The sequence below is a fragment of the Lycorma delicatula genome, chromosome 1 (assembly GCF_047948215.1).
Source record: "Lycorma delicatula isolate Av1 chromosome 1, ASM4794821v1, whole genome shotgun sequence".
NCBI lineage: Eukaryota > Metazoa > Arthropoda > Insecta > Hemiptera > Fulgoridae > Lycorma > Lycorma delicatula.
In genome coordinates, this window is record NC_134455.1 from 245,389,819 (window position 1) to 245,417,799 (window position 27,981).

Below are 27,981 nucleotides of genomic sequence, written 5' to 3' on the forward strand. Positions count from 1 at the left end.
ATATTTATGAATAAATAAAGAATTCCATGCATTTTTTTTTATAAAACCTCTTACATTAGTAAGATGCATTTACACATTCAAATTCATAGTTCTTTTGAAAATGTTTTAAGAATTATTTTATTTTTACATTCTGTATTTACAAAGGTAACTTTTAAGTTTCAAACAACAATCAGTGCCAAACATGAGTTAACATTCATGCTACGCATGCTAACTAGTGGTTAGCATGTGTACTCATATTGTTGAATGTGTATTCATGCCGTGCTATCAACCTTTGGTTATGGTTCATTAAAAATTTGGGATTTCAAACTTCAAATAGACTGACAACTAATCCATATAATTTGTGTGTTCAGGGGTTTGTACTGTATTGTGTATTAAATAATAGAGTTAATTTATGCATTAATAAAAGTGCTTATTAACAAAAATGTAATTTAAAAAAAAAATGTATTTTATTAATTTAGTAATAATTGTTTCATGCAATAAATACAGTTTTTCCTTTTCTTATTATTTTTACTTTTTTAAGATTCATTCCAGTAATGGGTAAGTGGTTGAAAAGGACTGATGGGGAAAAACTACTGAAAATAAAAAGGAAAAAGAAGAATCTGTTGCAGAAAAACAGAAAATAAAAATGAAATTAATGAGAACAAATTTCCTATCATCAAAACAAAGCAAATGAAAACATGATTCTGAATATCTGAAATTTGAATTTACATGGAATTGTAAAGAATACAATCCATGTCCATTGTATGTTATTCACTGATATTCTTGTCAATGGAAGTGTGTGATCTAACAAATTACTTCAACATTCCGACAAAACTTCCCAATTTAAAAAGAAAGCTGATGGGATTGCTTTAAAATTAAATAATTCAGAAGATCCACTTTCCAACTTTACCATTATTAATGAAAAGACCATGCTTGTCTCATATCTAATTAGTTTACGAATTGAACAATCTAGTAATTTACACACTATTGGGAGTCATTAGTACCAACAGCAGTAAAAGATGCTGTTGTTGTTATGTTTGGAAAGAGGAACCTAAAAGAAGTTGAATCAATTTTTCAATAACCATTATTCATAGAATCAATGAACTGGATAGAAAACAGCCCATTCATAGAATTAAGGTAGATGAAATTTCCACTTTACAGCTGGATGAGGCAATAGTTGTACAAGATTTTCCCCAGCTAATAGTTTTCACTCATTTTATATGGTGCAACAAGCTTCGTAAACATTATTATTTTGTAAACCAATCACTTGAGGAACTGGTGAAATTGTTTTCAAAACTATTGAACTTATATAACATTGAAGAAACTGCATTGGAATTTGTATAACGGTGCACAAGCAATGTGAGCTAAAAACAGGGTGCTGTGTCATGCATTCTACAAAGATTTCCAATGCAACATAGACTTGCTGCACTATTCAGAGAGAATCATTAGTATCCAAAAAATACCAAATACTTGCTGACCCTTTTAGTAGGTATTTTTGCAAAATTGGACAAATTAAATTTTCTAATATATTTCTGCTTCATGGTAAAATCGAAGGTTTGACAAAAAAACTTTTCTTGTCGAAAAAGAATATTCAAGATTGTAAATATAACTGCTTTGAGACATTCCAAACATTTTTCATTGAAAATGTAGTATTGCCAGATAATGACATAATATCTTTAATAATTGAACATTGGGCAAATTGAAGGAAAATTTTAATTTTTATAAAAAAATTTGATAAGTACATAGGGTTATAAATCCTATTCAAATTGATTTAGGTTATATCAGTAAGGGCACTGTTATATCAGTAAGGGCAGGTAGGAATTAATTAACTTACCTGAAGATACTGTATTAAAAATTAATTTTGACTAAAAAATTTTAATAGTTTTGATTGTTTGTGCAAAACATGCATCTGCACTTTTATATTGCAGCTTTAAAAGTACTGCTTCCTTTTATAACTTCATGTAGAGTAAAAATTTCCTTAATGGACATTATTAGATTTCTCATCAGTTTTATAGTGGTATTAATAGATAAAATACTTCTTAATAATAGATTAAAAAAAAATTTACTTATAAAACTGTTCATTCAGTTCTGAAAAACAGATAGCAAGAATAAAAATTGTAATTTTCCTTGTTTTGTTTTATACTCTTATTGTCTTATACTTATTAGTGCGACTAGTTTGCTTATCTGTTGTCAATTGCATCACTTCCTACCTAGATGTTGATGTTATGATTTCAATCAATTCATCATTTAGCATGATTCATCTTAAGCTGCTGTGCAAGTGAATACTGTACATTGAACATGTGTATTATTTTTGTTATAGTGTAGTATTGTATCTTTTCTTGTAGTATATTTTATATACATACATTTATTGTGTGTTCAATTTTGTGTATTTTATAAAAATCATTACCACAACTTAAAAATAGCTCTACATCATAAACACTTGACAGTAAAAGAAAAAGAAGCACTTATAAATGTCTACAAAAAAGAAACTCAGTGTGCTTGATATGTCAAAATATATTGATGTTGGGAAAACTCAGATAAGCGATATCTTAAAAAGCTAACTTGATAACGCAAAGTCAAGGACTAAAAATGATAATCAGTGAAGTAAACATGAATTTCCTAAAACACAACCGTGTTTGAAAACAGTTGACATTATAATGTATGAGTGGTTTTGTAGGGCTCTTGCTAATACCATAACAGTCTCTGTACTGTTGCTTAATAAATTGCTAAAGAACTTGGTTATGATGTAGTTTAAAGTATAGGTTGGTAAGATAAATTCAGAATTAAACATTATATTTCATATAAAAAAGTTTGTAGTGGTGCTGGTGCTGTAGATGAGAATTTGGTGTCCGAGTGGAAGGAAAAGTTAAATGAAAGAAACGAGTTTAAAAAGTAAAGAACGAGTTATAATGAAAGAAACGTTTTTAATTATGATGAGACTGGTCTTTGTCCAGTGAAACAATGTATTTGAAGAGAAAAAATGTACAGGGGGAAGATATCAAAGGAAAGACTGACTTATGTTGGCTGTGAATATGTCACGTGAATTTGAAAAACCACCAATAATTGACAAAGCCACAATGTTTTAATGGTGTGAACATAGATTCATTAGAAATGGAATGGTATTCAAATAAAAAATCTTTGATCACTAGAGACATAATACAGACTGATTGTTAAGTTTTGATCATACAAAAGCAAAAAAAAAAAAAGCTAGTAAAGCAAAATAGGAAAGTCATGCTATTCTTGAATAATGCAAATTCCCACCCTAACGTTACCTTAGAAAATGTAAAATTGATATTTCTTCCTGCAAAATACTACTTCAGTATGTCAACTGCTTGATCAGGAGATCATTCAGAACTTTAAAATTCAGTACAGAAAAGTGTTACGGTACTTATTGTTAACAATGAAAGTTATGGATTCTGATGAGCTTTTTAAAAAAGCATTAGTGTACAGGAGGCAGTTTTATGGATTCGTATGGCTATAAAGCAGGTTACTGATACAGCAGTGTGAAATTGTTTTCGTAAAAGTGGTATTAAACTCTCACAAATTAACTTCAATTCCGACACTGAAAATCTTACTGAACCAAATGAAAATTCTGTAGAAAAGAGTGAATTAAAAGAACTTATTGAACCATTTGGAAACTGCAAAGTGTACCAGAACATTGAAGAATGCTCAACACAGAGGATGTGTCGGCTGACATACATGATCTTGTTGCTACCTCAGACTTGACTACTTCCAAAATAAATAACATTGACTCTGATGACAGTGAACCTGAATTTACATTCACAAGTAAGGAAGCAAGAAAAGAGGTTAGAAAATTAAAGCAATATTTCTTACAAAAAGAATTACCAGGTGTTATTTTGATATCAGAAGTGCAGTCACTTATTGAAAAAAATATGTACCAGGACTTAGTTTAAACTAAAATAGACTGCTATTTTAAACCATCTACGTATAAATAAATTGTACATGTCCGTTTTTGATTTTTATGTTATTTTTTTGTATGTGTGTTTTAATTAATATTCTTTTATACTATTGCTTCTTTGGCTAATATTTTTATTGCTTACATTGTTCTTATTCCATTTTAGTATAGAGTGTATTTTCAGAGAGTTGTATTTTCAGAAAAACAATGAAAAAAGACTTGAATTTCACAAAGTTGTATTAGCAACTGATTTTTTAAAAAATTTTAATTTACATGAAATAAATACACAATACTGTTGTTCTAATCAAAGCAGTTTTTTTATCTGTACAATAACTGAACGTGTTTCTGTATTCAGATTTTTCTGAATAGCAGACGCCCCTAAATAACAGACAGATTTTGTTCCTTACCATATCTGATGTTGGGAAGTTTTACTGTATATATGCAAAATTAGATTTTTGGGAATAGTTATAATTAAAAATAAACATCAAAACAAATTACAATTGTTAAACTCAGTTTGTTTCAAAATAATAAATTTGTTAATGTAAAAAATATTATCAACAAAATCAAAAACAAATTCATTTTTTCATACACCTCATTATGCTTCAAAAACCAATAAAAATGTGTAAAATACATATCATAATTTTTGTTAAGAACAAATTGATTTGAATACATATATAAATTTAATTATATTCTTTACTTTCTTCCTTCTATTCTTGTTTTCCACCATACATGAAAACTTAACAGTTTTAGTAGTGGGTCTGTGCACAAAGTGTTTGGGAACCACGAGGGAAGAATATGTAAAAAATAAATCATGTTCATTGTATGTTGACATTTTTATTATGTATCTGTCATTATATTGCATGGTGATTACAAAGTATTTTCTTTGAAATTGTATATTTTTGTTTCATTGGGTGAAATCTAGGAATAAATCTTCATTTAGATAAAATACTATTTTTGTTTTTTTATTTACAAGTGTGTAACATTCCTTTTTAAATCAAAAAGAAGTCTCACTTCTGCATCACATAAAACTGTTTTAAGCCTTTACTTCTATAAATGCATAAAATTGATAAAAATATTTATAAATCAGAATTCTCTGTTTCAAATTTTTAGATTCATTATGTATGGTTAGTAATGCTAGTTGAGGTGTAGATCAAATGTAGAAATTTTATGGAACTGTGGTTAAATTTAGATTTGGATTATTATGTAGTAATTTATTCTGCCACCAGACAGATTGCTGTTAGAATGTTTGATCCCAGCCTCAAAAACATTTTTGAATTATGACAGGTGATTTTCAGTCTAGCCCTTTCATTTTTGTAGAGTGGTGATCCTGCTCTCTCACACTGTGAGCATTAGCTGAAACATGCCTACGTGTCGTGTATTAAGACACTCTCTATGATCTTGTGTATGACCTTTATGGTTAGCATCCCCACTGTATGGTTTCTGTGGGTCTTATAGCTCAGGGTACATTTTTTGCACTTTGTAACTGCCCTCTAAGTTTGCTGTCCAGCAGGTAATTTTCCCATGTACATGTCTGCCATTTTATTGTCAACCTCACTCATTTCGATGGAAGAGCAGTTATATACAAGGGTTGTCTGAAAAGTTTTGAGCCTAACACAGAAAGACATATTTTTTTCTATCAAATATAGTTTTATTTTTCAAAAAGTCTCCTTTCAAGTCAATTCACTTTTTTCAGCGATGCTCTAACCTCTTTGCAAATGCTCTAACCTCTAACCTTGCAAATAGTAGCTGGCGTCTTTCTTTGCAAAATAGGTGTTTACATATGCATTAACCTCCTGTTCCAATGAAAATCTCTGTCCTCCAACTGAAAATTTAAGATTAGGAAAAAAGAAAAAGTCGCTTGGGGCCAGATCTGGTGAATAAAGTGAGCGGTTCACCAATTCAAAGTGCAATTCAAAAATTTTAACCTGGCGAGCAGGCGCATTGTCTTGATGGAAAAGCACTTTCTTCTTCTTCAAATGTGGTCTTTTTTTTGCAATTACTGCCTTCAGATTGTCAAGTAATGATGCATAGTACTGTCTCATTGTTGTTTTACCTTTTTGAAGGTAATTTATAAACAAATTCCTGTTCTATCCAAAAAAAAACAGTCGCCATCACTTCCCAGCTGATGGAACCATCTTTGCCTTTTTCAGAGCAGGTTCAGCCTTTGCAGTCCATTGTTTTAACTGCTGTTTCATTTCAGGAGTATAGTGGTGGAAACACGTTTCATCTATAGTTATAAATCGGCATAAAAATCTGACTTGTTTTTCTTAAACTGTTCCAGCAGGGCCTTGAAAACATTCATTTGAATGTGTTTTTGGTCCAAAGTGAACAAACACAGCACCCAATGTGCAGATAGTTTATGCATATCCAATTCTTCAGTTAATATATGACAAACACATTCTTTTTAATATGCCCATAGCCGTCCTGAACGCTCACCATCAACCAAGCTGGTACAACCATGTTTAAATTCAGCTGCCCATCTTTTCACGGTGGCAAATGATGGCACGTAGTGTCCCTGTAATCAGCTTTAAATCAGTCCCCGTAATCAGTTTTAATTTATGTGCATGTGCATGTTTCCTTTCAAATGTAAGTATTTAATTGTGGCATGATATTCAGTTTTACCATTTTCTCAAAAACATTCAGAATGACTTACTCAAATGATTGTCAAACTACTTAGCATCAAAAATGGCTGAAATTTTAGCGAATACTTTTTAATGCATGCACGAATACATTCCCTAACTTTTGTTGATGAGTGCTGCCATCTTCATGTTGAGGCTCAAAACTTGTTAGACAACCCTCATATTTTTAGTGCCACTGTTAATAGAGGATGAGACTCTTAAATGAATTTCACGTAGCATTTTAAAATTCAACATGTTAAATAAACCATTCTAGTCAGTACCATAGATGCATAATAATTCTATTTCAAAAATTACTAAATTTTCAATATATAAATTTCATGCTTCCAGAATATATAAAAATGTTTAGCAAAATAAATGTACCCATGTGAGAGCATTTTGTCAAAATGTATTTACATAAATGTATACCATTTTTTTTATATGTGGTAATATGTACCTTTTAAAAATTAAATCAATTAACACATTGATAAGTTTGATATTAGGTATTTTAGTAGTAGAGGAAGCAAGTACTTAGATGAGCAATTATCAGAACAGAAATGTAACTACTGTCCTTCATCAGAACTGAAATTGTAACATAAAACACTTTTTAAAAAATTATACAAATTAATTTATGAGTTCTGTATATTTTGTACCATTTCCAAGTATCTTCATATTGTGAAATATATATAGGTTTGTCTTTTTGTCTTTAGTCATTTGACTCGTTTGATGCAGCTCTCCAAGATTCCCTATCTAGTGCTAGTCGTTTCATTTCAGTATACCCTTTACATCCTACATCCCTAACAATTTGTTTTACATATTCCAAACGTGGCCTGCCAACACAATTTTTTCCTTCCACCTGTCCTTCCAATATTAAAGCGACTATTCCAGGATGCCTTAGTATGTGGCCTATAAGTCTGTCAATTTCTTTTAACTATATTTTTCCAAATGCTTCTTTCTTCATCTATTTGCCGCAATACCTCTTCATTTGTCACTTTATCCACCCATCTAGCACCACATTTCAATAGCTTCTAATCTTTTCTTCTCAGATACTCCGATTGTCCAAGTTTCACTTCCATATAAAGTGACACTCCAAACATACACTTTCAAAAATCTTTTCCTGACATTTAAATTAATTTTTGATGTAAACAAATTATATTTCTTACTGAAGGCTCATTTAGCTTGTGCTATTCGGCATTTTATATCGCTCCTGCTTCGTCCATCTTTAGTAATTCTACTTCCCAAATAACAAAATTCTTCTACCTCCATAATCTTTTCTCCTCCTATTTTCACATTCAGTGGTCCATCTTTGTTATTTCTACTACATTTCATTACTTTTGTTTTGTTCTTGTTTATTTTCATGCGATAGTTCTTGCGTAGGACTTCATCTATGCCGTTCATTGTTTCTTCTAAATCCTTTTTACTCTTGGCTAGAATTACTATATCATCAGCAAATCGTAGCATCTTTATCTTTTCACCTTGTACTGTTACTCCAAATCTAAATTGCTCTTTAACATCATTAACCGCTAGTTCCATGTAAAGATTAAAAAGTAACGGAGATAGGGAACATCCTTGTCGGACTCCCTTTCTTATTACGGCTTCTTTCTTATGTTCTTCAATTATTTCTGTTGCTGTTTGGTTTCTGTACATGTTAGCAATTGTTCTTCTATCTCTGTATTTGAACCCTAATTTTTTTTAAATGCTGAACATTTTATTCCAGTCTACGTTATCGAATGCCTTTTCTAGGTCTATAAACGCCAGGTATGTTGGTTTGTTTTTCTTTAATCTTCCTTCTACTATTAATCTGAGGCCTAAAATTGCTTCCCTTGCTCCCATATATAGGTTAGTGGAACAAAATGCTCATGTTCTTGAGTTTAGACAGCAGGATAATCTTTCTTCATTCTTTCTTGTGTTCAGTTAATTTAGTCTACAGCTTTCTATTCTATAATTTTCAAAAGCCTTAATAATTAATTCCTGTGATTATTTACTCAATATGCTTTGTTAATATAGATTTTAAAAAATATATATAGTTCACACATACAGGATTGTTTTGTTTAGAATCAGGGTAAACATGATTTTTTCTGTAAATTTTAATTACGTAACTCAAAAGATTACAAATTTTAATGTTGTACCATTTTTCTCCAGAAATATCTATTTTATACCATTAAAACAGTAATTTTAGAATTTTTATCCATAAAGAATTATCTTACAAAATTTATGATTTTAAAATATTTCTGTTCTGTTGTTGAAAAGTGTGTTATACACTGACTAAAGTTTTTTCATTAAATCATTCCAATTCTTTTTTAGATTGTTGTAAAATTATGTAGTATTTGTTTAGTATTATTTACAAAGTTTTTAATAAAAAAACTTACGGGAGAACTAATAGGTTTATGGAGAATAATGAAATCAAACCATTTGTAGGGGTCCATTTGTTCAATCTCAACACAAGTAGGTTGAAAAAGCAATAGTAATTGCTGATTTTTCGCCAAGAGTTTTGCAAGATTTCCATGCTGTGTGAATTTGGATCATCCACATGTATATACAGGTATCTAATTGATCAGTAAGCCAAAGTAGACTTTTAAAAATGTTTATTCGACTGGGATGTAACTTTTGTACACTGCTTTTTATATTCAAGTCTTACAGGAGCCTTTTACTCTTCCACCTTAGTTATTATATGAGTACCTATCCTATGTAACTGGTAGCAATTTATTAGTATACAGTACCGCACAAATTAATTGGAACACTCAATAATAAAACAAGAAATTCCTCTTGATATACAATTTATTAACAATAAAGAACAAACTTGTATTTTAATAGTTGTTAATATCTTCTCTTGTTCTTTATTCCCTCCTGACAATGTTTAAACATTGATTCAACTAGTTTTTCGCTTTTCTTTTTTAGTTTTTCATCATGAAACCACCTTGATTATTGAAGAAATCTTTGTTGTACAGCCTTTGACAGGTTTTTGCTTTCAGGTTGATCACAGATTCTCAATTGGATTTAAGCCAGGTGAGTTTCCAGGCCATGGAACAACATTTATACCATTTTCAGTGAAGAAGTTTCTGCATTATTTAGATGTATGGTAAGGTGCGAGTTCCTGCTGAAAAATTTTGTTGGTGGCTGGAAACAATTTTTGTAAGATTGGAACCACCCCTCTCTGGAGTAAAGCTTTGTATTTATCAGAATTCATCATTCCTTATACTGAAACCATTCGCCCTGGTTCGTAAAAGGTCATATCACAGCCCCAAAAAAATTTTTTTAGAGGTTGTTTTGATGTTTGCCACCAATAATTACATGATACATAATAAGTGTATTATGTATAATCTCCACTTACAAAATCTATTTTATGATTCCTGGACTTCAAAAAGTGACTCATCTGAAAGAAAAGTCCATTGTACTGCCTGTTCTGTGAGTTTTAGCCTATAGTCAGCGATTCTTGCACATTATTGCAGTAAGCAGTTGTTTTTTCATTAGTTGGTGTGCTCTCCAACCAACTTCCCATAGTCTTCATTTAACAGTATTCACATGGATATCAACATCATTTTTTTTTCATTTCTTTATTTAAATTTAGTGAAGATAACCTAGGATTCACTTTGCTTTTCCTAATCAGTAAATGATCTGTCTGAGGAGTGGTTTCCCCTTTATTACATTTTCATTCTCTTTTCAGAGAAAAAAACCAGTAATTTTAATTTGCTTTAAAATTCAGTTTACAGTAGCCAGACCTACCTGACGTTCTTCAACAGTCGTCCTCTGTGAACTGCGTGGTGAAGTAATAATGACTCGGTCTTTCATCTAAACCCACCGGATTGGTCTAGTGGTTAACGCGTCTTCCCAAATCAGCTGATTTGGAAGTCGAGAGTTAGAGCGTTCAAGTCCTAGTAAAGCCAGATATTTTTACATGGATTTGAATACTAGATCGTGGATACCGGTGTTCTTTGGTGGTGGTTGGGTTTCAATTAACCACACATCTCAGGAATGGTCAAACTGAGAATGTACAAGACTACACTTCATTTACACTCATACATATATCATCCTCATTCATCCTCTGAAGAATTATCTAAAAACGGTAGTTACCGGAGGCTAAACAGGAAAAGAAAGAAAGAAAGAAAGAAGTCTTTCATCTGAAGGTCCCAGGTTCAAATCTGAATGAAGTGTGGCATTTTTCATACCCTATAAAATTCCATTTCCATATCCCATGCACAAATTTTTAGCTTATGTGGCAATATCATCATCAAACAAGAAAAAAGGTGCTTGTATGGTGAGATAAAGTAATTCTACTATGTTTCAAGGAATTGTGTCCATCTTGTTTGGTAAATGAATAATAAAGCTTAAAAAACTATTGCAATATAGTATGCTATGTTTGACAAAAATCCAAACATAGCAAATCTAATCTAATCTAATCTAAACATAGCAAACAATTTTCGAAACAAAATTCAAATGTGTGTATAACTGTCTGAGAAGTTATGTGTAACAAAAATCTAGTTAGAGCAGCTGCAATGTTGTAAACTGTTAGAAAAATTTTCAAAATGTTCCAGTTAATTTTAGCGATACTGTAGCTGCCAGGTTTATGGAGTCTAGTCCATTACAGTACATATGTTTCATTTTATAAATACAAGGGGATCCCCAAACCCACAGCCTGCTCCAGGGCAGCAGAGCTCGCTTTCTCACCATTCCTGTCTAGCCAGAGGGCTTCACCTCCTGGACCCCTAGAATGTTCATTACCCTTCATGAGAATAATACTGGTAAATACAATTAAAGTATTCAAACTTTATAGATACCTGAAAAAGAAACTAAGTTATAAAAGACAGAATAGTTAAAGTACACACACCTTTGATTATGAAAAATTTATTATTATTTCTGTAGTTATGGTGACAGAATAATGAAGTAAAAGGATTAATCATTTTTTTTTTTAATGAACATCTTTAATTCACAGCTTCACCCCCAAGGGGGCTAGGGCCTTAGTCTACTGCTTAAAACCTTCCCTGGGATAACATGAACATATACTGCAAATTTGAAAGCAATCAGTCTGTTGGTTCTTGCATAATACTGTGGCGAACAAACAAACCCACAGACAGATAGAATGTTGGTTTTATGTATAAATTGTTATTTATTATAAAATATAAATTTGTTTTTTGGTTTGTACAAGGTTTTTTTTGTAAAATATTTTTAATGATGAATTTTTATACTTACTTTTGTTATTTTTATTTGATTGATATCCATTTGTTTCTGCTTTTAACATTAAGCATAGATACTTCCAAAATTTATTTTTACATACTTGTCAGTTATTTTAGTTTTGTAAACTCAGGAAAAGTTGAGTTATATTTCAATAAACTAATTATGCCTTCAGTGCTTTTGTGAATGCATTTTTCATTATTACCTTGTTTATCCCCCGAAGCACCATTAAGAACATCAAAATTGCTGTGTATTCCTTGTTTCAAGTTTATCATTAGCATTTAAATTTAATCTGCTCATTATTATAAAAGAGACTGAACCTAAATTATATGCAGAAAAATCAGTTTGCATGTAATGGCTCTAATTATTATACAACTCTGGCAACACTAGTGTCCAATTTTTATAGTATATTTTTGTTTCTTGTTTTTGGTTCTAGAAGAGACTTGGAAAATTTTTTGCTGTGGGATAAAAACTACTGATAAAACAAATTTTGCTCATACACAACTTGTAACTTTGCAGATTACTAATAATTTCATATCTTGTTTTTTAAAATGTTGTAATATCAGAAGTTTTGTTTTTGTGGCTTTCAAATATGAATTCTTTTATCATCGTTTAACTTGGCTTCTGTTGCGCACTCTTGATGTATTTTTACACCACTATTTTTTTTTAAAGATAATCTCTCTCCTTGACTGTTGAGCTAATATCACTTACAGGTATTCGCTTAGTGAATATACTATGTTTTCAGTGCATTTCTCAAAGAGTCATAATACATAAATTTTTTCTGTAACTTATTTTTATGTAGTTTTTTATGTACGTACTTCAGTGTGTGTGTTTGACTAATTTATGGTAGAAATCAACTCGGTTATTTGTTGTTTATGTTAGTATTCCTAATTTTGTAAACCACCTTATACTTTTAAAAGTGTGTAAACTTTCTTCCAAATTAATAGTTTTAGTAAATTACTGACTGGAACTGAAAATTTTTTAGACTTAAAATTATTTCATAACTTATTTTTTTTTCCAGGATACGAAGTAAGTGGTATGGAAAATGTTCCTTCTGATTCTCCAGCTCTATTTGTGTACTATCATGGTGCTATTCCCATAGATTTATATTATTTCATGTCACGAGTGTATCTAATTAAGAATCGCATGATTCATACAGTAGTTGACAGATTTTTGTTCAAGATTCCAGGTAAGATCTAATGTTTTATTTTATGTTTTAGCCTATGTGGCAAGTTGATTGTCCCTGGTTTCAGCATAGTCTTGCTTTGTCTTTCAAAACAGGGACGTGTCTTTCTCAAATTTTTCTGCTATAAAAGCCAAAATTCTATTTGTAAGACCGCACTAACAATATTTATCTAGATTCTTATTACAGTTTTTAGATTGATGGATCAGTTCATTAAACACTGGCTGAAATTGATAGTAGCTTGTAGAATTATCTGCCTGTTACCAATTAAAAGAAGTAATTTTACTTGTACTTCACAACAGTTATAAAAAAAAGTTGAATTATCAAAACATTCTTGAAAATATTATTAAAAAAAAAATATATTATGGTGATTTAAATGTTCTTATTAGTCTTTTACAAAAATAATTTTAAAATAGAAAATGGCACAGTTTTTGTAAAAGTAGTCCCCCAGACCATGATATTTTATGGAATAGACAATTGGAAAGTCACTCTTAAACATCACACAGAATCAAGGGATTGTGTTAAATTATTTTGGATAATGTTATAAAATTATCAAGTTTATTAGGTAATTACAGTAATTGCTACACAAGGAGAAGGTTATATTTTTCATTAATATCTAATTTTGAAGTTGTAGTCATCAGAGGCATATTGATAATTTTATTTATAAATAAAAAAAAATGTTAAAAAAATTTGCATTTAAAAAAAAAGAAAAGTAACTAATCTGTAACGTACTCATGTTGTAATTGTAAGTAATCAAATGTTTATAATTTGATAATGCTGTGACTCTAGAGGTACATATGGTACTTGCCACAGCCCTAGAGTTGTTGGTGACGTGGCACAAGACACTAATAATTTCTGGAATTGAGAAAGACATTTAAAAAAAAAATAAATATCTCATGTCAGGATACTAGAAAACAGTAATAAGTGGTTTCACATTACCTACTTCACAGAAGAAAACTTGTTATACATTAGCTTGCCATGGCCAGTAAAATATCCAGCCCTAAAAGACACCCTTTAATCTGTTCCCACGTGGATTAATAGCATAACAAACATCATTACTCTCAGAGAAAACAGGTTTGATTACTGTTTCATGTTTATGTACGTACTCTGCATGTGTCGCAATCATGAGACAGGCTAGATGATATAGAGAAAATTACCTTACCTTTATTATCAAGCAACAATGAATTTTATATACTCCTCTATTCAGTAGAAGAATGCTGTATAATGAGGTGAAAATAATTCTTAAACATTAACTACAGTCTCTGTGTAGAAAGTGACAAGGTGGTTTCCTGAATAATAGTGGTGCACGATTTTTCCTTTTTTTATGGATGCATTGTTAGGTATTTTTTCTGAATTTTTAATCTACGAAGGTGAATTAAATATAAATGGTAATTTTGTTTGTCTACATTTATTGAATTATAATATGTACAATTCATAGCTTCATCATTTCTCTATATAGTCTCCTACACGATCTACACACTTTTGTCAACGATTTGGAAGCTTGAATATAACTTGCTCATAAATTGTTTGAGGACGAATCGTCAACCAATTGTGCACGTACCCTTGGTGTTTTCATTGTTTTCAAATCGTTTGCTTCCCAGCGATTCTTTCGAGGGTACAAACAAAAAATAGTCACAGGACAAATCTGGACTGTAGGGAGGGTGGTCGAGGGTTTCCCAATTTTGACAAGGGACAATTTGTCCCTTGTCAAAATTGTGATGTGTGACCTGGCGTCATACACATCTCTGATGTGCATACTCCGTTTCAGTAGGCAGCTTATATTGACTGTAGCAATTAGCAGTAGTAAGTTGCATTCACCGTTGTTGATTGTAGAGAAAATTAATGAGTAAAACCCCTTGAGTCAAAAAAAATCTGTGCAAGAACTTTACCGGCTGATAAGGGTTTTGGCCTTCATTAGGCAGCCCTCATCCTTTCTTCACCACTCCATATTTGCCATTTTTGACCTCGGAGTGTAATAATGCACCCATGATATCTCATCACATGTGAAGATGTATATCAAAAATTCATCCCCTTCTTGCCAAAATTGATTCAGAAGTCTTTCACAGATCTCCAAATTGACCTGCTTTTGATTTTCGGGGTATTCCATTTTAATTCAACAAATGATCAGTGCATCACTGTTTTTGATTTTGATGATATTTAGTATATACGATACCTACCTATCTTGTAGTGAGAAAAAATATTTTTTTATATTTAAAAAAATCTTTTTCTTAAGTAATAGACTATTTTCTAACCTGGCAACAGGTAAAAACAGCCATTTTCATCACTTTTTCCAAGAGCTGTAGCATTATTACTTTTTATTGTACAGAGGGTCAAAAAGTGCTTTTTGGAAAGAGTAAAGATGGAACTTCATCTTAGTGTACTCAAATTCATTTTGTTACCTAACCAAATCTTGTAATGTTTACTGAAGTTACATTTAGATATTGTTGTTTTTTCAAATTTTGGGCCCAAAATAAATAATGAAAGGCTTTGAATAACGGCCTGTTTTTTACCTTTTAACTCTTTGGTACTAGTAATACTTAAAAAAAAATTGGACTGTTACTGAGTGTCCTTCATTAAAAAAAAAAATGGCCACCAAATCGTAAAATTTTGAAAATGTCTCTTTTTTAGAGCCCAAAAACCACACGTGGAACAGGTGGCAAAAATCTGAAATGTTTACAGCAGTAAATAATTTTTGTGTATTTTAAAACGATATAGAATATATTTTGTTACTCAATGGGGTTGACATTTATTACAAAATGATAAACAATTCAAATACATTAACAAGTTGTTCAATTCACTTTAATCTTATTTTACTCCTGCTTATGGAATTTACGAATAAATCTAGCATTTTTTGATAACAAACTTAATTAACATAACTTAATGCTACTGCCATTTTTTTATTGAATAGAACTGATAACTACTCTTTCATCTTTGATGTAATGTTGTATTCTCTTCCAGTAGATGATAGAAAAAGCTCTGATGGTGTGAGAATCTTTAAAATATTTTCAAATTGAAAACATGTTTGATTTCCCTCAATGATTTCCTGAATGAAGTACCAGGACCCTGTGGATGGAAAAAGTGTATTCGATGTTCCTCTTCATTTTCATGTATTTTGACTTCAATGACTTTGCCTAACCACCACTTGCCATCGTATATACAGCAGACATAATTTTTACATTTTGGCTTGCGTAAACCTGTAAAGCAATCAGAAACACTAATGTCCTTGTGTACCGATACTAATGTAAGACTTTCAGAATACATTTCTGACTTGTTGGAACATAACTGTGAAAGGTTCTTGTTTCTGGAACTATTGTGATTATCTGATAACGAGAACTGATGTATTCTTCTGTTTCTTAAACACCTTTATTAGAGCAGAAAGTAGATTTTATATTTTAATATTGTCTTTGCAATAATTGTACATTTCAGAAGGTGTAACAATTTGATTGTTGACTGTCCTTTGAAGGCTTGCTGTAGTCACAGACCTTTTTACAGTTCCACCAATACCACCACATGATCCTTTTCCTTGGTATGAGGCAAAAAAATGCCATTCAGCTGCGATTTAAAAATTTTGATGGTAGCCCAAATTTATGACATTTTTTTTTGTTTTTATACTGGACTGAGGCGCCATTAGAAAAAAAAAAAAATTGTTTAAGATGTGGTAACAGTGTTTTTACTTTATTTATTGCTTGCTTTTGGAAGCAGAAGAACGATGTAGTGTTGTGCTTCAAGTACTCACTATTTGCACAGTAACTTTGGCTTTGTAATTTTCCTTTTTTTTTTTTTTAAATATATGAGAAATGGATATACTTTGGCATAAGTTTTTGACCAGTGATACGACTGGACTTCATCTTGTATCACAAAAGAAAAATTTTGAGAAGTCTCCCATTACAATACATTCAACTCTAACAAGTTTTCTTTATAATGTTGAGGAAATTAGCTTGTTTCTTTGCTACAAAATAATGCTGTTTTAAATTGTTTAAATTTTTAGTAAGTTTATCTAAGTACTCTTGAAATGGAAGAATTTGAGTAGTTAGTTCACAATGGTCAATAGAAACCCACCATTTGAAGATAATTTCAGAATCAAAATCATCCCAGCTCTCTTGCAATAATCTGAGCACTTCATTAGTGCCTGAACATTTTTCATGCTGTGACAGCATGCACATTTCATTTTCTAAATCACTTACCATGGTTGAAAGGAGAATCTTATGATCAAATTTAATTTTTAGAGCAGATAACATGATGTTACATTTTAATGGATGACACACACACACAAACAGTGTACTTGACCACCAGCCGGAACATAATATGTGGCTCTTAAATCAGCAAATTTTGAAAAACCAATTTTTAAATTATGTTTTTGTTTGAAGGCTGTGTACAATTATTTTAAATTACATAAGATAAGCCTTTTATGAATATTAATTTTCTTCCCATCAACTTGTCTTACAGACACAATCCTTCTTGCCTGGCATCATTCAGCTGTGCTCATCATTCTGGTAAAAATCTTGAATACACTTAATAGCATTTTCATCAATTACGTGACTGAATTTTTTTTTACCGATTTGGGGCAAAATTCCACTTCTTTTTAACTAATTGTTTGGATTGATGGGCCAAATACTGACTAACACTAAACTTATTTTGAATTTGTTAAATGCTCCAGCTACTAATAAGCTTAAAATATTAATTTTTTCCTTGATTGATGTAACTTTTTCATTTTATCATTTATTTTAATGATTAATTCTTTTATATTCCCTACCTAAATCAGCATAATTTTGTGGTACTAATCTGGTTTCTTCTGTAGAAATACTTAAATCAAAGGAATCGGTTTAATTTACTGGTAACTGACTCGGCTGTTTTTGCAACTTTATTTTTTGAAATTGGTTCCTTTTCGTTGCTTGATAATTTTTGAACCTTTACGGGGAAAATGCCAAGTGCTGAACAAGCTTTATTCACCAACTCGGCTATAACACATTGAGTCTCAAATATATCTTGACATTCCGGTTCACTTTTTGTATCATCTTGTGGTTTTTGTATTTTGTTTAAGTATTTTGTATACTGTGCTCTGCCTAGAATTAATTTAAAATTTGGATTACTTGTTGATAGTATCAAAGATATTTCTCAAATAGATTTCCTAACCTGTTTAATATGACAGCTAACTGGGTCAGAGCAACTTTTCCTGTTAATATGAAAAAATGTTAGGTTTTACGAAAATTACAGTTATTTTTTGTTTCAGTACATCTATTTCGTAAAGATATCAATGTTATTTACTATTCCATAAACTCTGAAATGTCATGCAATACTAAAGATCTATTGAAGTCAATTAGTGACATACTGTTTCAGTGTGAGTGCCAATTGAACACTCCATAATCCATTTTTTATAAAATGCAAGGGTTCTTACAACAATACAGTTCGTATAAATGATAAAACTATCAATTGCACCTCACTTTGTCTTATCCCAGTTTCTCTACAGCTAAAATAAAAAATTTTCTAATTAATAAAATTAAAAATATCGCATAAAAGAGAAGCTCACTGCTAATAAAATTACTTTATAAACAAGTGTACATTACCTAACCGCAATATTAACACTAGCAACAATACAACATATTACATATCACATTGAAATCATAACAGTAACTGAGCTTCTACAATGTTTACATTCAGGATTACGTAAACATTCATGTCCATGCATGTGTATTCACTTTTGTGTTTAAACATGAGTTTATGTGTATGAGTCATACTTTAAGAATCAAACTAACTAGAATATAAGCTATCTCATTATAGGCATAGCAAAATATTTTGAATAGTAGGCCTATATTTTTATCTGAAAAAATACATGCTGTGAATTTTTTTGATACATTGTTCACCGTTAGAAAGATTGGTGTTTTTAGCAGTTTTTACAGTTTCATTATTCGTCAACCCGTTTGAGTAACAAAATAAATTTTATGTGGTTTTAAAGTACATAAAATGAAGTTACTGCTGTAAACATTTCAGATTTTTGCCACCTGCCCCACATGTGATTTTTGGGCGCCAAAAATGAGACATTTAAAAATCTTATGATTTAGAGTCCATTCTTTTCAATAAAGGACACTTGGTAACAGTCCATTTTTTTTATTTTTATTAGTAGTACTAGTACAAAGGAAAAGGTAGAAAACAGGCTTGTTACCTAAGCCCTTCATTATTTATTTTGAGCCCAAAATTTGATAAAACAGCAATTTGTAAACGTAACTTCAGTAAACATTACAAGAGTTGCTTATGTAACAAAATGAATTTTGAGTATACTAAGATGATGTTCCATATTTACTCTTTCCTAAAAGTCGTTTTTGATTCTGTGTATGATGTAAAATAAGAATCCTATAGCTTATGGAAAAAGTGATGAAATGGCCGTTTTTACCTGTTGGTGAGATAGAAAATAGTCTATTATTTAAGAAAACATTTTTTAAAAATATAACAAAATATTTTTTGCCATTATAAAGTGGGTAATTATCAAATGCCAAATATCATCAAAATTAAAAATAGTGATACAATAAAAGTTTTGAAAATTTGTTGAATTAAAATGAAATATCCCTTTCGGTCAGCAATCTCTGAACCCATCAAGCACTAATTTTTCTTAAGCCAAGATGATCAATGATAATGGATTGGCATGATTTCTTCAACAGTGAATTGGCGATCACCTTCAGTAAGCTCTCTAACAGCATGGATGTTGTCAGCTATGAGACCTGACCTTGGGCATCGATCATACTTTTGTTTTCTATACTTTCTTGCCCGCCCTTAAATTGTCTGGCCCACATATACACTCGGTTCGGGACAGTGTAGCATCCCCAAACTGTACCTTTAAACCAATTAAAATTTCCATGGGTTTAACACTTTCATTAGTTATATTGTTACACATTCATTATACATTGTGCAACTGATAACACAACCTCTTGCTCACTCATGGCTATACTGACAACAGAACAGAGCAGAGGAGCTAACCAGTGTGGTTCCCCCTTTCTAACCTACTGAACATTAACCCCCCTCTCGGCCACCCAGCTCAGAACTGCTTGCTATATAGAATAGCAAAATTACTGTTTAAATTTGACTCAACCTTGTATCAGACCAACTGCACTTTTTATAGGAACATTCTTCACCCCTCTCTCTCTTTCTATATATGTATTATTTGCCCCTAAAATTAAATATTTCTGAATTTTTGGTAAAAACAAATTTGCATGCTTTTTGAAAGATTGCCAAATAAACTATTACAACTCCTAAATTGCTCATCATATCAAAAGGTTGTGAACCCCTATTTTGTTAATGAGTTTATCATCATTAATTTGTATTTACATAACACAAAACATATTTAAAGTTTTCTCTCACAAATCCATATCAAAATTATACTTGATAAAATACTGGGTAACTTAAAGCAAACTCAAGTCGGCTTAAACTCTGTTGTTTATCATCTTTAACGCTGCTGTTACCAGCACCACTGTTGACATTCATTCTTTATTACAGTATAATTTTGTTCTTTGCAGTTGTGTTTTTCTAAAATTTCTTGTTTGATCAAAGTGAAAGCTTATGTGCATTCTGGATCCTTTCAAAAAATGTGTTAAATAACCACAGAAAAATTTCTGAATGCCAGTATCAATAGTGTATACAATTTGGTTAATAGGTAGTATATAATAAAGTCGGTTTCAAACTTAAAACAAAATAGACAATCTTCCTTTACGACTCCAAAGGCCATTGCCAATATTCAAAAAAGAATATCTGCCAATCTAAAAAAATCTATACATAAATTAACATTACAAAGTGGTATAAAATAAACATCTTTGTGTAAAATTCTTCATTCTTAAAACTTTAGACCGTATTGTGTAACAGTTTTGCAACATTTTAAGAGAACAGACAAATATAAATATCTTAATTGTTATGATTGACTTTTTCAATAGACAGATAGACCTAATGCTGTATTTCATGCCAGATGAGGCCTAGTTTCATTTTCTGGGCATGTTAATTTGCCTAACCAGATGATTGAAAATCCTCACCAGATGTTTGACTGTCTACTTAATGATGAGAAAATTGGTATATGGTACTGTTTCTAGTAAGCATATAGTGGGGCTAATATTTTTGACCGGATTTCACTACTGAAGTACAATTTTCAAAGAATTCTACATTTAGTTTACAGATTGTGAAAAAGAGTACAGCATTTTTCAACAGACAGAACAATGTCTTTCTTGTAAATCAAATGATTCACTAACATGATCTATTCATGCAGCTTTTTCAGAAAAACAAACAGTTACCAGAGCGTGGTGGCCTTACTTCCATGATTGTTTCCTAAAACCAATCTAGTTGCAATTTTTTCCTTTGGAACTATTTGAAGGATAGAGTCTATGAATCAAATATCAATTTCCATGGCAGAGAAGTAGTACCCCAGCCTTTAGTTCAGGGGCCCAGGTTTGAATTCTAGTCACGCGTGGCATTTTTCATAATCTACAAAAAATGTTTTCCATATTCCCACATATAAGCTTCTATGGTGAATTAATTCATCAAGCAAAAAAAAAAATCCCCACCCTATTGATGAACTGAAGGTAAAAATTTGACAAGATGTTGACAGCATTTAACAACATTTTGAATCGGGTTACTCCTCAGTATGATCACTTAAGCACAGAAATGCATCACTGCACCGAGTGTTCACTTCAAACATTTTTTTTAAAGAGTTGCTAATTATGTAAACTTTTTCTAATTTAAATATTATGTGTTTAGTCTATAATGGTTTAATCTATAATGTTTAAAGTTGCTCACATGGTACCACTTTTAATGCCATTACACTAACAATTAAAAATAAAAGTTGATTTCTGTTATCTTGGAAATAGAAAAGCAGAATTTGATGAACTGAAATCAAAATTCTTCTACCGCTTTGTGGCAGAGAGGTAGTGTCTTTTTCATTCAAAAGGTTCTCGTTAGAATCTCAGTTTGGCTTGGCATTTTTCACATGCTATAAAATTTGTGTGTAATCATAGAATATTGAATTTGGATTTAAGTACATATAGCTAAAGAATATGTATAAAAAAATAATATAAAATTTGATCTTTCTTTTAAAACCTTTTTATTTATCATGTTGCCTCTGACAAAATTCTATTTCATCAAAAATTGCTAACGCTTTTAAAAAAGAAATTGTATTTAAAAATATCTAACAGAACTGAATAAGTCTAAAAATACTAGAGACTAGGTTTAAAACAAAAAAGAAAAGAGAAATTTGATTATGATCATAAACATCTGCGATAAGTGAATATTTTTTTTACAGTTTAGAAATTGTTATTTTAGCCCTGATGTCATATTATTATTGAATAACAATATTTTGAAGGGAGAATTTGTAGGAATATTTTTTAAGATTGAAATAGAATTTAGAGAAAAATTTCCTGCATGGTTATATCTGAGACTTGTAAACTGAGCTAACGATTTTGTAGAATATTAGATTGTAGTTTTCCGATTATGTGTATATTGGAAAAATGTTTACTATGATTGGCTCAGTCCTTTGACTTGAATGAAAAATTTAGTTTTATTTAAATTATCTAAAGTTATTTTTTCCATCTGTGTAATATGATATTCCGAAAAAACACCATGATCTATTTTTCTGCATTGAATATTTTATATATTATAAAGAACTGTTAATATTGTACTTTTATGTATTTCGTCATAGGTTGGGCAATTATAGCTGAAGCATTTAAAGCAATACCTGGGACAGTACAGATATGTTCAGCAATATTAAAAGAGAATAATTTATTAATGATATCACCAGGTGGTGTTTATGAAGCACAGTTCAGTGATTCATGTTATAGGCTGATGTGGAAGAAACGTTTAGGGTTTGCTAAAGCAGCTCTGGATGCTAAAGTGGTATTGTCAATTTTCATATTTTTTTTAATAGAATTATAAAATCAGATTATAATCATTTTTTTAGACATTTTTTATTTAATGTTTTTATTGGTTGGTTATTTTTAGAGCAATTTTCTCTATTTTATTAATTGTTGAGTGTCATTTCTGTAGATTTCTTATTATTCATACCTTTTTAGTGTAGTTTTAATGTATAAATAAAAAAGAAGCATTGGTATGAATATGTCATGTGATAATTTATTTATCCATCAACGGAATTTGTGGTGCAAGGGCTCCAAGTCATAGAAAGGAGTGTATTAATGCGTGCTTACTAAAAAGGAAGCAATTCTAATGTATTGACTAAGTTTGTAGTCGGACCTTTAATTCTTATTCTAGTCATATTATATATTTTCAATGAGTTTGAAACACTCATATTATACCAGTAAAAGAACCCAGGATGGTCTTATTTAATTCCATTTTTTGCTTCTTTTTTTAACCTGTACTACTTCACTATTTTAACAAAATTTGCTGTAGAAGAACTGAAGAAAAGTACTCATATTGTATCTTCATTAAAAAGTAAGTTTGCTTTACTGCATTTGCTATTAATATATGTTTAGGGCAGTTCAGATAAATGCTGGGTACCTCCAGTTTAAGGTGATGGATGTCATTTAAATGTTTGTGAACTCACTCTCTAGAATACATGCTCCTTATGAATAAAGATCAGTGAATTAATTTTGAAAGTTGAACTGAATAATTAAATGTTTCTAATAAAAAATTATTCATTTGCTTGCTAATACAAAAGCACACACTTGCTCCTAGGGATCATTCCTAGTACAGCGACTGAAAATTTGTTTTTTTTTTGCAAATAAAAACCATAATTATCAATGATAAATAAAAAATGAAACAGTTTAACTTTTTACAAAACTGATGATTTGTTCCTTGTCATTAATGTTGTTTATACAGTAAATGGAATCAAAAAATATTAGCGCAGAATCACCAACTCAGATCTAACCTGGTTTACTATTCTGTAGATTTCAAAAAAAGGAAGGTTGAAAGTGAAGTTTAAAAATCAAAAAAAGGTTGAAGATATCCTTTTTATTCCTAGAATGATTTGTGTCATAGGTTGTTTAACCAATGAAATTTCATATTATTGTGCATGATATCCTGTTATTATAATTCAGAACTATTCTTAATATTTTTATTTATAATCTAAGTTACTATATTTGTCTTAACTACAGTGTGAAAAATTTAACTTGGCAAAACTTTTGAAGATATGAATTTGCATTGGATAAGGAAATGGATTTCCAAATTAATTGTATACTTTTTATAATGTAACATTTTTTGAATTTTAGTGGCAACAACTACTGTGGTCATTAGCCCCTTTTCACAAAAAAAAAATTTCTTTCCCTGTCAAAAACACTAGCAACATAGTTAGTAGAGTAGTCGTGTCATAACAGATCATCCAGAAATTGACTAGTAAAGGGATTTTAAAAACTCCAAAAGAAACACAACATGACAGGAATGTAAAGGGCCCTTGCCACTTATAAAGCTATTAAAAATGACATACTAGAAACAAATTAAAACACTAAAAAAAACTCAAACCACTTCTAACTAAACATTCCCAGTTTTATGAAAACTAATTCAGTGTCAAACAAAAGAATTTAAATACTCTTATTTTGATTAAAATCTTCAAAAATTCATAAAATACTATCTCATTCATTAATTCTATTGGCTTAGTTTTCCCTTAGGCCATCCTTTCTCTCTTCATTTTTTCATCCTCCTGAGGTCCTTGTTGTCAAACTCCAAGCTATCTGAGGCCATCCAGATCTTAAAGCAGAAGTTTCTATGTCATCCTGTCAACTATACCCTTTTATTAGTAGTAGTAAGGAGTTAATGTAATATCTACAAAGGTCAAAACCTGTTTCTTTTGGGATAGACCTTAAGATGACATTTACAATTCAAGTAAATTATGCGAGGCCAAGAAATCATCTTGCTGCAAGCTTCTAACAGGCATAAAGTCAGATATCAAACCAGCTTACTAGAACTGAGTCTGAGAATTTTCAGACAGAACTTGAAAACACGACTGCACACATGATAAAAAAAAATTTCCTGCAACTTTTGTTAAATTATGGTTGGAGTTTGGAACTCCAGAATTTTCCTTTGATGTATTGAGTGACATTACTGACTAGTTCAGTGTATGAATGCATGAGAGATTTTAATATGTGAAACTAGAGACCTAAGATTTGTGATGTTTGAAGTGTGGATGAGTATATACAGTAATATTTTAAGATATATGAACTTTTAAATCTGCCTATCCTCTTGTCTGTGGTATTGGAAACTGGAGACATGAAAGCTTTGAAATATCGCTCAAACTTGTGCACTAGCACAGCTGTAAAGTATAAACTTATGAAGATTAAAAAGTAGAAAATAAAAAATATATAAAAAAAACTTTTTTAAAAACCACTCTTATATTAAATGCACTAAAAATTAGAAAATATAAATATATAAAAAAATAGTTAAAACTTCACTCTTAAATTAAATGCACTAAAAGGTAAAAAATAATTTTAGTACGGTATTTTAGAGTGGATTTGACAACAAGCTGTTGATGGTGATACATAAAATTATGTGAAAGTCATAGCTTCAAATTAAAAATTTGGTGTTTTTGCCAGTTTTTTCATGTGCGTGACGAATGGCCTAAAGAGTGGAGAGCTCAAGTCAAAGTACAAATCTTTGTTTCTCACTCTTTAGGCCATTTATCACGCATATGAAAAAATTGTAAAAACATCACTTTCACATAATCTTACATATCACCATCAAAGCTTGTTGTCAAATTCATTCTGAGATATCATCCTAAATTTATTTTCTACTTTTTAGTCCATTTAATATAAGACTGGTTTTTAAACTTTTTTTGTATAGTTTTTATTTTCTACTTTTTAGTCTTCATAAGTTTATATTTTACAGCTGAGCTAACGCACAGGTTTGAGTGATGTTTCAAAGTTTTCATGCCTCTAAATTCCAAGAAGTCGTGATTTTTGCATTTGATTCTTGCCATAATCGAGATGTGCACATAGCAATTTGTTTTTGGATTCAGCACATACTGTTCGCACACGGGCTGTGTCTAATGAATCATCAGACATAAATATTGATTGTAATTATATGAAATTTGAATTTTTGCCTTGGCCGTAGAAAAAGTACTTTCGTTCATTTTAATTAGTTGAAACGACAATATCACAAACATAGATAATCATGAGGCTAGACGCCTGCACCTTCATTGGCTGCTCTGTCAGTTGCACTCCTTCCATCTTCTCCCAGGTATTTGGTTTGTCTACCACCTTACTCAATGTGGCCTGAGGGAACTGAGGTTCCATCTGTTTCTCTCCCTCAATAGACCCAACTTGCTTTCTCGCTAATCTCAGGTCTCTCTTTGCCTCCATCTTAAAAAGGATGTCAGCACTGTCTTCTAGATCAAAAAACACTTCTTTTGAGCCCCCACTCGAAAAAACGGGAGGGGGATCCCTTTGTGTTATAAATTTTGGGTGGGGTTTGAGATATGATTTTCAATGAAAAATGAAAAAACTGCATTTATGGGCTGTAGGATGTTTTTGGGGGGGGGTCAGATTTCAGAAAGGGCGGTTTGCAGTGTGGTACTGGGTTGGAGGGGTTTTAATACGTATAAAAGTGGTAAAAAATAAACGAGACTGTTAGTTATAGATACGTTATCAATGTTGCTGCTTGTAATCTTGATCATTGTTTATTTATAGATATTTTCACAAAACAGTTGCTATAGTATTGTTATAACTCTGTCAAAGTGCATATGTATATTTTTGTAGCGATTATTATTTTTATTAAAACAAATGTTAAATCGTGTTAATCATACATCTTCAGTATCCCGTAGTTAAAATTTTTGGCATTTTTGGCGAATAAAGATTTAACTGGGTTAAAGTTGGAAAGATTAGTACTTAAAAGGCATTTTACTACTGATTACAATAAATTATCACATCTATTCAAAGTAGAATTTGTTTCAGTAAGTCAAATATACTAGTATCAAAAATTCAGTGATAAATCCAAAATATTCTTGAAATTAGAAAGTGAAATTAATGAGCTTTTATTTGCATTAGTTAATGATGACAATGAGTTGAGTAAAGAGTATAATATGGCTAGGAGTCATCACAAAAAGTGGCCAAATATGTGTGGAAAAAAGTAAGAATTGTTTCCACCAAAAGGATTGCACATTCTGACAAGTGTAGCAGTTCATCTAAATCATATGCAAATAAAAGAACTTATAAATTACTTAAAATAAAAATAGAAAACTTCAATGGAGACATAAAGATTGGATTTCTTTCTGGGCACAATTTTATAAAATTCATGAAGACGAAAGCCTTGGATAAATTTCAATATTTAAGAAAAGCAACCTTAAAGGGTTCCCCTCTGAGTTAGTGGATAGTTTTCCAGTTTTGGCAGCAAATTATCCAGAAGTAAACCATCAATTAAAGGCTAGATTTGGTACGGATAGCCTACTTAATTGTTTTATTTGTCAGAGATCTCTTAAAATTAGTTCTGACCAGAGTGTTATACAATAAAATAATGCCAATAAGAAGTCTTTATTTTTTTTTTGACCTCACAAATAAGGGATTTGAGTCCCTACATGTTACTTTGGAAAAATATGTGTGCATATTATTCCCTTTTGTACAATTTGCTCTTCCAGAAAGTGTTTTAAAGGAATTGGAAAGAACTAGAATATCATTAGAAGATAATGAGACGTTTGAGAAGATAATGAGACGAATTTGTAGAAATACAAATTCTAAAACATTTAATGAATTTTTTACAAGGAGTTGTAAGTGAAGAATGTATGAGGCTAGCCCGAGATATGTTTGTAACTAAAGTGAATGAAGAGATAAGTGTTGAAGAAAATAAGTAAAAGAAGATTGTTAATAAAGAGAAAATGCTACTGCCGCAGGATTATTAATATGAAGAAAAACAATAAAAAAGCCTGTATTTTTTATGAAGGTTCACATCATAGTGCTGATTGTTTTAAGGTCTAAGATAAGAGTTTAGAGGAATTGCAAACTGTAGTAAATGACAAGGGTGGTTGTTTTTTGTGTTTAAAGAAAGGACATAGTCGTCACACTCAATGTTGAACAAATTTAAGTTGCATTATATGTAAAAGGAAACATGTGCCATTTGTGTGTTCAGATAGAAAGGTCAATAAATATGAGAAAAATGATTTAAGTGTTTAATACAAATTTTAGTGTGGTATTAATATGTTTGCATTAATACTGTAC

The 27,981-nt window shown here is 30.8% G+C and overlaps 1 protein-coding gene across 2 annotated transcripts in view; it reads left to right on the forward strand.

The window, feature by feature from the left end:
• LOC142330085 (DGAT1/2-independent enzyme synthesizing storage lipids) overlaps positions 1-27,981 on the forward strand; it is a 108,978-nt gene that overhangs the window by 42,440 nt on the left and 38,557 nt on the right. For both annotated transcript variants that reach the window (XM_075375144.1, XM_075375152.1), the window contains exons 4-5: positions 12,701-12,868; positions 22,530-22,723. In XM_075375144.1, coding sequence (XP_075231259.1) covers positions 12,701-12,868; positions 22,530-22,723 — 362 coding nt within the window. The remainder of the gene's footprint in view (positions 1-12,700; positions 12,869-22,529; positions 22,724-27,981) is intronic.